At 43.8% G+C, this 15,789-nt stretch overlaps 1 protein-coding gene across 3 annotated transcripts in view; it reads left to right on the forward strand.

The window, feature by feature from the left end:
• Positions 1-15,789, forward strand: part of PPP2R5D (protein phosphatase 2 regulatory subunit B'delta) — a 103,015-nt gene that overhangs the window by 68,627 nt on the left and 18,599 nt on the right. For all 3 annotated transcript variants that reach the window (XM_019526922.1, XM_019526924.1, XM_019526923.1), the window contains one exon: positions 2,290-2,391. In XM_019526922.1, the coding sequence (XP_019382467.1) occupies positions 2,290-2,391 (102 nt within the window). The remainder of the gene's footprint in view (positions 1-2,289; positions 2,392-15,789) is intronic.

Genomic DNA, 15,789 nt, shown 5'->3' on the forward strand with positions numbered 1-15,789 from the left:
AACTCCTTTTTTTGGCTGGTACTGATGGCTATTTATTAACCAGCCATATCAGCCGATGCATACTGGCCATCAGATCAGTAAACCTGCAGCTTGGAGAGCAGTGTCTGGCTGGTAAGTCTGTTGCAGGCGGGGAGGGTTGTGTGTGTGGAGAGGCATAAGGAAAGGAGAACCATCCAGGTAGACAAGCTGTTGCATGTTCTTCAATTTGAGATCTACTTCTGTGATACCAGATCATCTGGTCATCCTTCCTTCAGCTCCCTACCAGTTTTTCTTCTTGTTGTTGCTTGTTAAAGTTAAGAAGGTGTTTGATCTTTAACAAAGGTCTTTCACTTGTTTTTAAAAACACTCTTGCCCCTTCTGTGAATGGCTAAGGAAGCTTATACTCTACAACAGAGATTTTTGAGTTCTCTAACAAAAGCCCAGGAAAATTACATTGCAAAGGTAACATTGCTGATATTTCTGAGGGGAAAAAACAAAAAGGTACAACTTTCCCACCTGTTCCCCTTTCGGGCCTCCTCCATACATTGGAAAGAAAATAATAAAATCTAAGGGAAGGCTTGAAAAGGCTGGGATGGTGTGTGTTTCTATCCTGCCAAAAACATGGACTGCAGAATAAAATGTGTTTGCAACACCACTTTCTCTTGGTTCTGCTTCCTCTTCCGTCTTTCTTGTAAAGAGACACAAACCCGAGTTTTATCTGCAGTCATTGTAAGAACTGGGGACGTGTGTTAAGCTCACCAGCTCTCAACTCCTCTCGTGCTCTCCCTCCCACTATTTTGTCTTCCTGACCCATGGGAAAGTTCTTGCCCTCTTTTCATGACTGCTTCCAATTTTTTCTGGAATCTTTTTTTTTGCTAACTTGTCCCTCCCTGCATTTCTGCCTCTCACTTTCCTAGAATGCCTGGAATGATTTAGTGAGTTTGGGCCCCCCTCCCAGCCCATTTGCTCAGAAGCCATGTATAACAAAAAAAGAGAATCTAGTGGCTTTTCCTTTATTGCAGTCTGCTTCTAAAAGTAGGTTAGTACCATTGTTCACACTTAACAGAAGGGAGGCCCAGATAGGGGGATTTGTCCAAGGTGGCACAGACACTGGGAGTCTCCCGTCATCTTGCTTTTAAGTGGTGCTTCTTCCAGGCACGATTCCAGTCTGTTGTTATTTACTGGCATCACAGACATGCACAGCCCTTTGCACACAAGACATACTCTGCCTCAGATGTTTGTACCATGCTTAAATACAATATGACCCATGGCAAATATTCCTGGTACAAAAGAAGGAAGTAGCTTGATCCTTCTTGGTGCTGATTTCCGTTGTTGAAATGCTGTTAAGTTTTAGGATGATGGAAATTCTAGGTGGCTGGGCCCTGCACAGTGATAGAGGTAATTGAGTGATTTAGTTTTGCGGAAATGGAACAATATACCTGGTTCACTGCGGGACCCATCCTTTGAGGTTGTAAACTGGGTTGAACAAAGGCCTCTAGGATAGAGCTTCTCTACTGTTCTGATCTCATCACTCACCTTAATACTTGCAAAATGATCTCCAGGACCAGGAAAACCAGAGGCAGTGTAGTGTAGCTGTGTAAGTGTTATGCAGGGTTGGTATGGGGCAGCACGGTATAGTTACCTGAACTCTGCACACACTGCCTCCTAGATGGGAACATGTGTAGCCTTCTTAATGTGGCACAGTGACCTCACCCACTAGCTCTGAATCTTGGCAGAGGTATTTGCTCCTCTGTGGTACTGCACTAAGATGGCTGTATTGCTTTCTGTTTGGGAGGTTAGTTTGCAGGGTGCAGGTTGGGGACTTGGCATGATGCAACTGTGAAAACTTTCAGCAGTGGTTCAGCTGACTTCCCCCAGCCCCATTCATACCTACCCATGGCACTTCTGAGTCAGTTGAGAACCAATGCTTCAGGGAACAGCCCTATGCTGGCACCCACCTTCCCTCGTCTCTAGGTTCTCTTGGGGAAAGTCCAGGGATTTGGGATGTCTGTTACCTACTGACCTCTGTGCTGGGAGCTGCCCAGGAGGAATTGCAAGTTCTGGCTCCAGGGCTCTCCAGTCCTAACCACTGTAAAGGGAGCCTTGCCAAGACTGTCATCCCTGGCCTGCAGTTAATCTAATGGATGCAGCCTCTGTTCTTTTCAGAATGAGAGCTCTAGCTCTGACTGAACTGTCAGCAAGATCTGTTATCTTCCCCCTAACCCAATCCCCTGCTCTGGAGGGGCAAGATAAGGGAGAAATACCATCAAGATATTGTATGTGACACTGTCCCTCTTCTGCCTTTTGCAGGACCATCCATGGGCTGATCTACAATGCATTGAAGCTGTTCATGGAGATGAACCAAAAGTTGTTTGATGACTGCACACAGCAGTACAAGGCAGAGAAGCAGAAGTGAGTATCTTGGGTAGACAGCTCCCTCCAGCTGATTTGTAACTAAACCTGGAGTCTCCTTGAGCATGAGGAAAACAGTTACAGAAACCCTGCAAACAAGGAGGCAGTGTAAAAGCCAGTTTGGTTAATGAACATCATCACTCAGTTGAAATATTGGCCCTTGAGAAACTAGTGAAGCCAACAGGCATGGGCAAGAAGGGAACAAGACAAAATATGAACTAGAACATAGTGAAACTTGAAGAGCTCCCCCCCCCCCAAAAAACCCCAAAAACAAAAACAAAAAAAACAGAAAACCAGGAAAAATCCTTTTGATTTATTAGGAGCAAGATGTCCATAAAAGAATTGCTGAGTTTGCTGGACCATGAGGAGGTAAAGACTTAAGTAGAAAAGGATAAGGGCATTAAAAATAAACTAAACACAGAAGTTCTGTTAACTTTGATGGAGCATAAACATATGCTTAAAAATTGTCTGTGCTTAAGGGGTTTGCTGAAAAGAGCCCTTAATGATTTCTTTACAGCCTCAGAGGATGTTGGGGAAATGTTTACTGTTTACATTTAATAAAGAAGTAATGTCAAGGACTGAAGTGTCAAAAGAGGAGGTGCTGAAAAAAACCCAGCTGAGTTAAAGAACAGTGCAAGTCCCCAGGCTCTAGCAGTCCACAGCCAAGTGTTCTGAAGCTATTCCAGAATAAATTGGCTGGGCTGCCAAACAATACATACTTTCATTAAAGTCAACCTCCTATTCTGTACTGATGACTGGAGTGGAGCAAATATTCTTGTTTTCAAAAAGGCTCAAGGGGAAATCTGGGGAATTACTAACCTGCAAGCCTTGTTTTGGTACTTAATAAACTGGATGAAAGTAGTAGTAAAAATAGCATATAACACCCTAGAAGAACTAGGTACGATGAGAACAAAGCAACATGGCTCTACAAAGAAAAAATGTGCTCACAAATCCATCAAAATTTTTTCAGCGTATTAATAGTGTAAGGAATAATGACCAGGTTAGCTTTGTTTAATCTTTCAGTCAACCTTTGAGTTTCCCACAAGAGGATGTGAAGGAAATGAAGTGGGTTGACTAGCCATGTGTCAGCATAAGTCAGGAAGCAGTTAAGGGATGGAAAACTAAGAGTAAGAATCAATTAATATTTGTCAAATTTGAAGGCTGACAACAGTGAAGATTTTCCCCATACTAAGGTCCACATTGGGACTAATTATATTTGGTTATAAGTACATCAGTGTATGTGTAGTGTGTGTACACATATACATGCATATAAATACACGTGTTATTAAGGTTGTCTAACACTTTCCCTGTTAAAAGACCCCTTTAATCATACAGGGCTTGCTACCTGTTCAGACTGAATTCTTTTAGAAAACATCAGCCTAAATAGTTCAGCTGTTTCCCAGAAGAGGTAGGGAAAATTACAACTTTTGCTTACGTTACAAAAATTGTAACCATCTTTTCTTTGGGAAGTTCTGTTGCCTTCACACTTTGGAGCAAGGACTTAAAATTTGGCAGCAGGTGGCCTTTGTGCCTAGGATTGGCCTTTGGTAGCTCATGTGAAAATCTGCCCAAATTTAGTTAAATTACAGGCTTATGGTGGGGGGGAGGGGGAAATCCACCTTAGGGTTTTTGTAGCTGAGTTCCCTGAAGGTTGTGCCAACACTGGGCATGTCCCAGGTCCAGACTGAGCAGACTTTTCCTATGTTGTAGCTCTGGATTGAAGTTGGACCTTTTCAGGTCCATGTACTGACAACAAACCAATGGCCTTACCTGTGATGTTGCTGACATGATGTCCCTTTCTTTCTGGGCTCTGATGCCACAGAAGTGGAATCTTTCTGATTTGAATGCCGTGGGGATGAGAACCAGACCCCCTAACCCAGTGATTCTCAACTGGGGTGATAGAGTTGAAATCCTTTGAGTGTTGCAGGGTGCAGGGAGGTAAGCACAGGCTCATTTCTGCCTGGCTGCACTGCCCAAACACGTACTGCCCAAACCCTGTGTGAGGAGGTAAGCACAGACTCATCCCTGTCTAGCTGTTCCTTCTCCCTCTCCACCACTGCCCAAGCAAATGGCAGAGAGACTGGAACTAAGAGTCAAGGAGGGTGGGGCAGGGAGGCTGGTACTGGCTTGGCAAAGAAACTTAATTATTTGTGGGAGGGAGGGTACTGAAGCTGAATGAGCAGCCTGGAGGAGACTGACTCAGACAAACCAGAATGCAAATGTGCGCAGGGTAACTGATGACCAGAGTTCAGAAACGGTGGGGAGGGGGGGAGCACTGGGAATCACTGTTTAAGGAGACCAGGAATGCAGGGAGGTGGAGGCAACAGCACCAGGATGAGTCCAGAGGGGTAAGGCTAAGACTTCATTCCATTGGGACCAGATGGGAAATGTAGAAACTGGAGCCTGGGCACTGGTTAAGTGTGAAAAAGTAGTTTTATGCTTTTGCAAAAAGTCTTTGACAGGGCAAAGTAGGGTAAAGACAACACAGAAATCAGGACAGGATGGGTCAGATGGATGGCAACGTAGGCAGCAGTGACCATGAGATGATTCATTTCGGGATCCTGAGAAAAGGAAGGATGGAGAACAGCAGAGTAAAGAACCTGGACTTCAGAAAAGCAGACTTTGACTCGCTCAGGGAACTCGTGGGCAGGATCCCCTGGGAAGCCAGACTGAGGGAGAGAGGAGTCCAGGAGAACTGGTTGTACTTCAAAGGAGCCTTACTGAGAGTGCAGGAACAAATCATCCTGATGTGCAGGAAGACTAGCAAGTATGGCAGAAGACCAGCTTGGCTTAGCAGGAAACTCTTCAGTAAACTAAATCACAGAAAACGAAGCTTAAAGAAGTGGAAACTTAAAACAAACAACTAGGGAGAAGTATACAAGTATTGCTTGGGCATGCAGGGATGAAGTTAGAAAGGCCAAAGCACAACTGGTGTTACAGCTAGCAAGGGATATGAAGGGAAACAAGAAGGGTTTCTACAAGTATGTCAGTAACGAGAAAGATCAGGGAAAGTGTGGGTCCGTTTCTGAATGAGGGAGGCAACCTTATGACAGAGGATGCAGAAAAGGCTGAAGTGCTCAATGCCTTTCTTGCCTTAGTCTTCACAAGCAAGGTCAGCTCCTAGACTACTGTACCTGGCAGCACACAGTTTGGGGAGGAGGTTGTGACAGGATCTTTTCTTGGTCGGTCTTACCACAGATCACGGGGAGTCGGGAGGACAGTGAACAGGCTTGGTGATCTTTATTGATAACTGTTAACGTAGCCATGCAGCAGCTTAAACTCACTCACCACGCCTTACGTGCCCTAATGGTGCGTGAGACAGATGGATCTGGCTGGTGAGTTGTCTCAGGGGTTTCAGGTCGCCAGGATCAGGCGGGTCTCTGCGTCCTCCTCCGGTTAGCTACTCCGAAGGCCAAGCCGTGTCCATAATAATATGCCGTGAGTCGTTCCGAGACCGTTGGACGCAGAAGGGACCCTGACGATCAGGCGGGGTCTCCTTTTATAGCTTGGGTGACATGCGGTGATGTGATTGTGTGAGGCACCTTTCGATAGGCCCATGGCACTGACTGACTGACGCTGGTTCCCACCTTGTAGAAAGTTCTAGCTGCTGTCTATCTTTTACACTCATGGCAGAAAGGCAACTATAGTCTGCCTAACAACCGTTACATAACTTTGTATAACTTTTCTGATTGGCGAACATGGCCACTTAACAAACATAATGATCACAACAGAGGTGAGCAGCCCTCAGTGGTAAAAGAATAGGTTAGGGGGACTACTTCAGTTTATTAAGGATTGTGGCTGAAAGCCATGCTCCCGGAAACAACATGCAACCATAACATAAATAAATGTAAGCAAAAATAACAGAAATACAAATATAATAATAAAATAGAGCCAACCATTATAAAACATTATTAGTATAAACATAGTAATAAATTGGATCATGAATCTATAAAAATGTTGTACATAGATCCACAGTTGACACAGTAAAATCATAGTGTTAAAATTGAATCAATTATATCAACAGTAAGGGATGTTTAATTGCTTCAGCCTTAAGAGCAAACATTGCAAGATGGTTTACTAAATATAGATCTGTTTGCTGGAAGAGCCAGATTAGTTTCTCTCTGTTTGAAAAAGAGTATCAGTTTCTGCAAGAACAGTGATAAATAGGTTCTCTTTATGTTATGTTGTTGCATAGAGAACATTCTAAAACATAATGAATAGTGTCTTCCAAAACTCCTAGACAAGCTGGGCAACATCTCTTAGCCCTTGGAACAGCTAAAAGCATCTGTTTAGTACTAAGTCTAGTCAAAGAGGATCCCCATTTATTGTTGAGATCCAGCTGTGAATACCTTTCTGTCCTCCAATCTAATTTCCAAAGAGTATATAAAAGGTCAATACAAGTAACTCTAGCCGCTGCAAAATCATTCTGCCTGGCAATATCTTGTAACCTCTGAAAAACTTGAACGTCTTCTATGGGGAAGAAAAATCTTTCATCGTCTTTGATATTAGTATCCCATCCCAGAAACTGCAAAAGTACGGGAAAGAAAGCTAAAAATCAGGGAGATTGAAGAGAAGCAACTTAAGCAGATGAGATGGTAGAAGAGGCAAGATTTTAAACTAAAATCCCACCATTCTAATATATTAATTAAAATAGAATCTATTCCCATCTCTAATCTCAAAAAAGATGCAGGTGTTGAAGGAAGAAGACCAAGAAGAGCCCTAAGAAACTTGTTCTGAGGTATGTCTACATCATTACTGGTGGCATAACCCTATACTTCAGTGCCATATGGAATCTGAGATGCAACTTTGACTTTATATGCTGATATAGAAGCTTGGACTAATAGTCCTTCTGTGGTCTCATAACATTTCTTTATAGCTGCAGCAAATTGGGCTGCTTTAGTTTTAACTGGCTGAATATGGTGTTTCCGTGATGGAAAAGCTGTAAATATTACACCCAAATACCTATAGGTTTTAACAGCTTTGAGTTTGGTTCCCCCTATGTTCCACTGGTATTTCATCAAATGACTTCCCCAACACATTATTTTGGATTTATCATAATTTATCTTTAAGTTGTTTTGTCCACCAAGATGCACAAGAGTTGTAATTGTTCTCTGTAATCCAATAGGGGTTCTTGACAGTATAACGGTGTCATCTGCATACGTTAAAATAGGGATAGGAGTTGCTAATAATTTGGGGGGATGGAAATGAGCATCCTGCATATTTCTGATAATATCATTAATGTAAAGATTAAATAACAAGAGGGCCAAGATGCATCCTTGTCTAACCCCTTTTTTGTATCTGAAATTTGTGCGAGTTTGCCCCTGAAGCCCCACCTAACTTGTGCTCATCTATCTTTATAATATTTTATCAGCAGGTGCAAGAGAGGGGTCAATCCCATAATTTAACAATTTCTCCCAAAGTTTACTTCTGTCTATACTGTCAAAAGTTCTTAACAGATTGTGGTGAAGTGGGACTCCCTGCCTAGCCACTGTGCTAGTTTTCCCCACTTGCCTTTGGGCATGACCCCCACCTGACTCGCCTGCCATTCCTTGTTGTTAATTAAGGTGGGAGGCTGCCCATTCTTGCCCCAATGCCAGGGGGCGCTATATGCAGCTCCATTCCTCCCCTGCACTGCAGCCCAAGTCTCGCAGATGGCATCCAGATGACACAGTGCTCCTGGCTTACTGCTGGACCAAGTCTAGGCCTCATTGTCAGGCCTCAGACACACACACATTCATACTGCCCTCCTCTCACGAGGGCCTGCCATATGCCCCCCCCTCTCGCAGGGTCTCTTCCATGCATCGACAACTAATGCTACCTTGCTCCCTCTTGGAGCAGGCCCCTTAGGCCGTAGGCTTAGCTAGTTCGTACTTTGGGTGGCAGATGTACCGTCTTTTGGGCCTCTCCTGTGACCCTTAGCAGGGTAGTGACCAGCCAATTACCTGACCAGGTCTCAGCTTGCTCTGGCCCCTTCCAGGAGCAACTCTATACATATAAACATACTGGGCACTCAGCCCTCTGGATTTCCTTCCCCTCTCACTGGAGCTTCTCATCTTCACCCTCTTTCTGGGGCCACTCCTCACCAGGGCATTCTTATCCCATACCATTACTGGTGCTCTGGGGTCTCATGGGGACTGTCATTCCCCCCCCCCAGAGCAGCATGTCATTGTGCTCCACTATCGGTCTTGCTTTAGACCCACACTCAGCATCCCAGCGGTGGAGGACTTACCGGGGTCAGGACTTGCCCCTGTCTCTCGGACTGAGCCCCCTTACTCAGCCTCTGGCCCAAGCCACAGCCTTGGGCGTCTGGAGACATACCTAGGCCTACTTCTCTCACTTGGAGCTCCTCACCGCCCCCCTTCACTTGGGCTTCTTATCTTCACCCCCTTGCTTGGGGCTTCACATCACCCTCTCACTTGGGGCCACAGGGCTTCCCTCCCCAGTGGGCTCAGGTGGCCATAGCCATGCCTGGCCCCAACTACCTCCAGTGTTACATAAACCCACCTGAAGGTGAGGGCTTGAGGTTAAGGCGCCCCTACCTGCCTTTCCCCCGGGTGGTAACTGGCTTGGCATTTCCTGGGGGGTCCCACACCACTGAGAGCCCCTCCAGGCCACCCACTCCTGGCAGGGTGCAGTTTTAGGTCATGCCCAGGACTAGGAGCCTCCTAGCTATCCCTTACAGCTCCTGCCCTTACCTCCAGGATGTTATAGAGCCTTACAGCCAGGCAATGTTACTGCCTGGCCTGTCAGCAGTGAACTGCCCTGTTTATATAGGCAACCAGGGATCTAAAATGGCTGCCACAATCAAGCAGCTGCTGGCTGCTTGGCTCCACTCTTAAAGTGGCAGGCACCAACAGTGCCCTGCCACACAGATCAACAAATGCAACATACAATGCTGATTTGCACATTTGCATATATTTGTCTGTCAAAAACTGAAGAATAAATATGTTATCAATAGTGGAATATCCGTCCCTGAATCCGGTCTGATGTTCATGTAATATGTTGTCTCCTTTTACCCATGCTATGAGATGGTATAACAAATGGTGCCCAAAAATTTTAGCTGAAACTTCCATTAAACTTATAGGGTGATACAATTGTGGCTTATCTTTTAAATCTTTCATGAAAATAGGTACAATGGTACTCCCTTTCCAAGAATCTAGGGTTTGACCCACCTCAATTATAGAGTTATACCACTTTTCCAAGACTGGAGTCCACCATTTGATGTTATCAATATAAGCTTCTACTGGTATTCTATCTGGGCCTGGGGCTTTATTCTTCCATTGTACTTTGAGGAGATGTACTATTTGATCATTTGTTACCCAATACTTAGTTGTATCTTACCCTCTAGACTACTATTTTTTTGTTCCATAGGAGTAAGCTGATTGGAAAAATATTCTACCCAAATGTCTGTGGTAATGTTATTTTCAGTGTTATAATGATAATTGGCTGTTCCCTTTGATACAAATAGCCAAAAGGTTTTACTATCTTTAACAATAATTGCCGGCCTCAATTTATCCCATTGCTGGTTATAATATTCTTTTGTCTTATTCTGGAGGAGCAGTTTATATGCTTTCCATAACTTTTGGAACTCACCCTGGAAGAACTTTTCAGTGTATCCAATTTTTCTATTCAGTGATCTTTTCTGTTCTACACATTCTTTATTGAACCAGGAAGCACCTTGTTCTTTAAGTGTCTGTATGGGATTAGGGACTACTTAAAAAAGCTGGATGTGTACAGGTCCATGGGGCTGGATGGGATGCACCTGAGGGTGCTGAGGGAATTGACCGATGTGATTACAGAGCCATTGACCATCATCTTTGAAAACTCATGGCTGTCAGGAGAGGTCCTGGATGATTGGAAAAGGGCAACTATAGTGGCCATATTTAACCCTCATCTGTTCTTATGAAACCGTAACCGTTGTTGTTCTCATGGGGTAACTTGTTACCCCAGCCACATAAACAAAATGGAACCAGTGACAACAGTATAAAAATATTTATTAAACATACAGATTGTTTGAAAGAGTATTTATGATAATTTGAACCCAAAATATTATTTAACTAGAACTATGAACAAAATTTTAACTTGTTTTACAGTTTCAAACCATGAATGTACAGTTTGCTAAGTCTGCAGTTCACGCTGTTTTCAAACTAACAATTACTTCTAAAAACATTTCCTAACTGTTTTAACCAAATAGTGCATTCCTTACAAACAGCAGTGATGTACTGTGGTGCACACAAGCAAATCGCTTACAATCTTTGCATCGTTTCCAGGTTTTGCAGTCATCTTTCCTTGCACAAAAAGCACAACATCCACTCATGCTTGCAGATGGTTCTACTGTGGTGCATTGTGGCAATTTGTAGTTTAGGGCAGTCATACCAGACTTGATGGACTTAGACAGATTACGTGTATCCATCATTTTATTTGTCCACCAATCAATTGTTCTCCAAGTTCCTGCAACAAAAAAAAAGCACTGTCGTCTTAAATGTGATTGTTGCTTCCAGTTTGTATTGTGGCCTAGCCAAATGATGAGGCTGGCAATCGCAGCCACATACAGCATATTGAAAAATAGTGTTATTGGCCACCTGTTGATTCTCCATACAGACTAAGTGGTCAAGGTTATCCACCCCACCCTTGTTTTTATTGTAGTCATGGATAATGTCCAGCTTTCTTTGCTCTCCACCCACTGACAGGTCATGGTGCATGCTTGACAGCAATGACACAACTTTGGGCTTCTTTGGGACATAGGAAACTAGGGTGAGTTCCCCATAAAAAGCAAAAATGGATGAAAAAGTTTCCCTTCTTCGATTTGCTTGCATTTCATTTGGGCTATCGGCCTTGTTTTTCCGAATCATACCCATATAGGTGAAGTCCTGCTGTAGCAGTCTTTCTGCCAGGTCAATACTTGTGAAGTTGTCATCCACAGTATTCCTTCCCATCTTGTACCAGGGATGAACCAAGTTTTCAACGACCTGGGTACCAAAATAACTTTGGCCTGGAGCTTCTGGTTGCTTGTCCAGGTAGATGTCTCCAGACAGGGGGAATGATGTTGCTGCATCGCAGCACCACCAAATTTTCAAGCCACATTTGGCAAGCTTGCTGGGCATATACTGTCTGAAGGGACAGTGACCTCTGAACACAATGAGCTGCTCATCAGCTGTCAGGTGTATTCCTGGAATATACTGTTTCCTGAGCTGCTTCACAAATTGTGCCCAAATATCTCTGAAGGCAGCAAGCTTGTCCACAGCTCTCCTTTCCTCACGTGTCAGTTTGTTGTCAAATCTCAGGTAATTGGTGATTTGATGGATTCGTTTTAAACTCATGGTGGAACAGAAACAAGGACACCCAGTGCGTTGCTTCCACAACTCCTCCAGTGCCTCGTGACCACCATGGTATAGACCACTCAGAAGTAGGAGGCCAAAGTAGGCTTTCAGCTCTGTTTCATCCAGCTTTTTCCATTCCTTTCTATTTTCAAGATGGCTATCATTCCACCCCCTGAATCTTCTTTCTTGCCTCTCTGTTTGTTTCTTTTATAGTAACAGTCAGGATAGCTTGTGAGAGAAACAGGTGGAATGTTTCCACCACTGTGTCTTTATTACTTTCTCTTGTTGGCCACAGCACTTTCTTGGATCATGTCCTTGGCTGTTCTCTGATGTATTAGCTGTGGACTTTTCCCCCACACTCTGCCATACCCTTTAAAGCTGTCATCATCTGCAGTGTTTTCTGGGGGTGGTTGCAGTGGTTCTGCTTCACATCCTGCTGTAGCTCTCCTTGGTCTTCCATGGCAGCCACAGGCTGATCCTCTTCCCTTTCCCACTGGAAGTATTGGCATCATTTTTCTTGTGTCACCAACTGGCTGCCACAAGCCGAAGTGATGGCACCAAGTGATGACTCCTCATCTGAGCTGGATGAAGTTTCCATAGACACATGGTCTTCTTGCTCTGAACAGTTTCTCATATCTGTAACTAGATAAGCATCCTCACTGCCTTGGGATAAGATTTCATCAGTGGATGTGTCACTGTCACCCCTGGTTACCTGTGCAAGACAGGCTTCAGCACTGAATATGTGCTGCCTTCTCATCCTGGACTGTAGAAAAAAAGAAGAAATTGATTACTGTTGAATGCATATAAATAATAATCAAAGACAAGCCTTTTCACCTATGCTGTAACAGAAGCAATTCTGCCCTGCCCTATGGCAGCATAGGTATTACCCTTTCCTGGGCACAGAAGCCAGAGACCAACATCCACCCTTTGCAGGCAAGCCAAATGTGGGTGGATGCTGTTTGGATACCACACATATGGAGGCTTATTGAGAGCAGGTAAAAGGGGTATGGGGGGTGTCAAGCCCTTGCTATTGAAGGGGACTCCATAGTGTATGCTGTATTGCAGTATGATGTTCTTCTCTGCTATCCCTTTGCTCCTTGTCTTCACTTCCAGGAAAGCAGGGCAGACTAGCTTGTATGTTATAAAAGGGGCAGGTGAAGCGGAGTTTTGCCATGAGAAAAGAGCAGGTGTGGATTTGGTGTGACAAAGGGTTTCGGGTTTTTTGGCAAAGGGCAGGTTGCTTTGATGACCTTGCAGCCTACAAACAAAGTGTTTAGAAAAAGGGTTTACCACATCTTCTGCAAAATCAGAGTGGAGGATGGCCATCTATTAGTTACCATGGATACCTGAAGTGGACATGAATGAAGTTTGAATGAATGCTGACCTTTCAGATGCATCCACCCAAAGTGGCCAAACAGATCTAGGCCTGTCATTTATACAGAAATTTCAGTTAACATGGGCTTGGTGTAAGTTGTTACCCTATATGGAAAAACACATTCACGCCTGGGGTAACATGTTACCCTGGGCAGTTTTTCAACCACAGAGAGCAGACCATTCATGTAAGCTGGCTGTTCTTTGGGGTTATTGTGCACTGTGGTGCCAGTGACAATGTCTTAAAAAGAAAGATTTTAAGAATTAATTAACTGTAAGATACTGCACAAAGTATGCATTTGGGGTAGGAAATTACCCCATGAGAATGTATGAAGGTTAAGGAAGGGAAAAAGGAGGATCCAGGGAACTACAGACCAGTCAGATTTTCCTCAGTCCCAGGAAAAATCATTGAGTAGATCCTCAAGGAATCCATTTGTAAGCACTTGGAGGAGAAAAGAGTGATTAGCAATAGTCAGCATGCCTGACCAACCAGATTGCCTTCTTTGATGAGATGGCTGGCTGTGTGGATGTAGGGAGACCAGTGGATGTGATATACCTTGATTTTATGAAGGCTTTTGATACGGTCTCCCACAACACTTGCACAGGCCAGCTAAGGAAGTATGGGCTGGATGAATGGACTATAAGGTAGACAGAACGCTGGCTGGAGCATCAGGCACAGAGAGTAGTAATCAATGGCTCAGTGTCTAGTTGGCAGCTGGTATCAAGTGGAGTGCCCCAGGGGTTGGTCCTGGGGCTGGTTTTGTTCAGTGTCTTCATCAACAACCTGAAAGATGGCATAGAGTACACCCTCAGAAAGTTTGCAGATGACACCAAGTTGGGAGGAGTAATAGATACACTGGAGGGTAGGGCTAGGATTCAGCAGGACCTAGACAAATTGGAGGATTGCGCCAAAAGAAATCTCATGAGGTTCAGCAAGGACAAGTGCAGAGTCCTGCACTTAGGATGGAACAGTTCCATGCACCAGTACAGGCTGGGGGCTGACTGGCTGGGCAGCAGCTCTGCAGAAAAGGACCTGGGAGTTACAGTGGACAGTAAGCTGAATATGAGCCAGCAGTGTGCCCTTCTTGCCAAGAAGGGTGCTGCATTGGTAGTGTGTTGCCAGTATTTCAAGGGAAGTGATTATTCCCCTGTATTCAGCACTTGTGAGGCCACATCTGGAGTAATGTGTCCAGTTTTGGGCCCCCCACTACAGAAAGAATGTAGACAAATTGGAGGGGGTCCAGCAGAGGAAAATAAAATGGTGAGGGGGCTGGTGGACATGGCTGAGGGAACTGGGCTTATTTAGTTTAGAGAAGAGGAAACTGAGAGGGGACTTAATAGCAGCCTTCAACTACCTGAAGGGGGTTTGAAAGAGGATGAGACTAGGCTGTTCTCACTGGTGGCAGATGACAAAACAAGTACCAATTGTCTCCAGTTGCAGCAAGGGACGTTTAGTTTAGACATTAGGGAGAATTTTCTTACTAGGAGGGTAGTAAAACACTGGAGCAGGTTACTCAGAGGTGGTGGAAGATCCATCTTTGGAGGCTTTCAAAACCCATCTAGACAAGGCTTTGGCTCGGATGATCTGGCTGGGGATGGTTTTGCTTTGAGCAGGGCTTTGGACTAGGGATGTAAAATTTCTGGAAATTTTGAAGCCATGGGGAAAAAAACATTTTTTTTTTTTGTTGAAAAAAACTGATATTTTGGGAAAAATTTAAATATATGCAATACTTATTTTCTTAGCACCCTTTACAGATCTAAATTCACTTTGCTACTTTAAGAACATAAATGTATTATGTATAATACATTATTATTGGTTTTGCTCATAAAATTATCATGTTTGGGATATTATTAAATTTAAAAGTGTAGTTTACTCAGACAACAAGTTTCATAGTTTCATAGTTAGTAGGGTCGGAAGGGACCTGAGCAGATCATCAAGTCCGACCCCCTGCCATGGCAGGAAAGAGTACTGGGGTCAAACGACCCCAGCAAGGTGATTGTTTAGCCTTGTCTTAAAGACCCCCAAGTACAAATGTAGTAATTGAATTTACTTTAAAATGTTTTTAATTTTTGTTACAAATGGAGCTACAAGCTGCTGAACTCTAAAGAACCTAGCATCTCTTAGTTTTTGCCAGTTTGAGAAGCAGACATAAATTAAAATTGAAAATAGAAGAAATCGTCAACATTATAGTAAAACAAAGCAAGTTATTTTTTGTATTCCGGACTTCGTCTCCTCCACAGTGTCAAGCAAATCCAGAAAGCACTCATTTTTAGAAAAAGAGCTGAGGAAAAAAGGGTGAAAAAACCCCAAGACTCACTGAATGCAAATTTTGCTACATAAAACTTTTATCTAATCAGTCTAATTTTATGAGCTATCACTATCAGCAGTTTCTGCTTCTTCTGATCCTTCATTTTTTATCATCTTCATAGACTTCTGAAAACTGAAGGTTTGCCTAGATTGAGACAAGCTTCTCTACTCTTTTACTTGTTAGTTTATTTCTTGATTTGGTGTGAGTATTTCCAAACAGTTTCTTTCATATGCTGCAGAGGATGGAGGAATCTGAAGCAGGCAAGAGGAGTCAGAGATTGTGTTGTGCAAAGGCCTAGCCACCGTGTTGCAGGAAGGATACACTTGGCAGAATCCCCAACTGCATTGCTGGACCAAATACCTGAAGATATTCTGCATTCTGCAACATTTGAAAGTACT

Source organism: Gavialis gangeticus, unplaced genomic scaffold, assembly GCF_001723915.1.
Source record: "Gavialis gangeticus isolate Ggan-Ray unplaced genomic scaffold, GavGan_comp1, whole genome shotgun sequence".
Lineage (NCBI taxonomy): Eukaryota > Metazoa > Chordata > Crocodylia > Gavialidae > Gavialis > Gavialis gangeticus.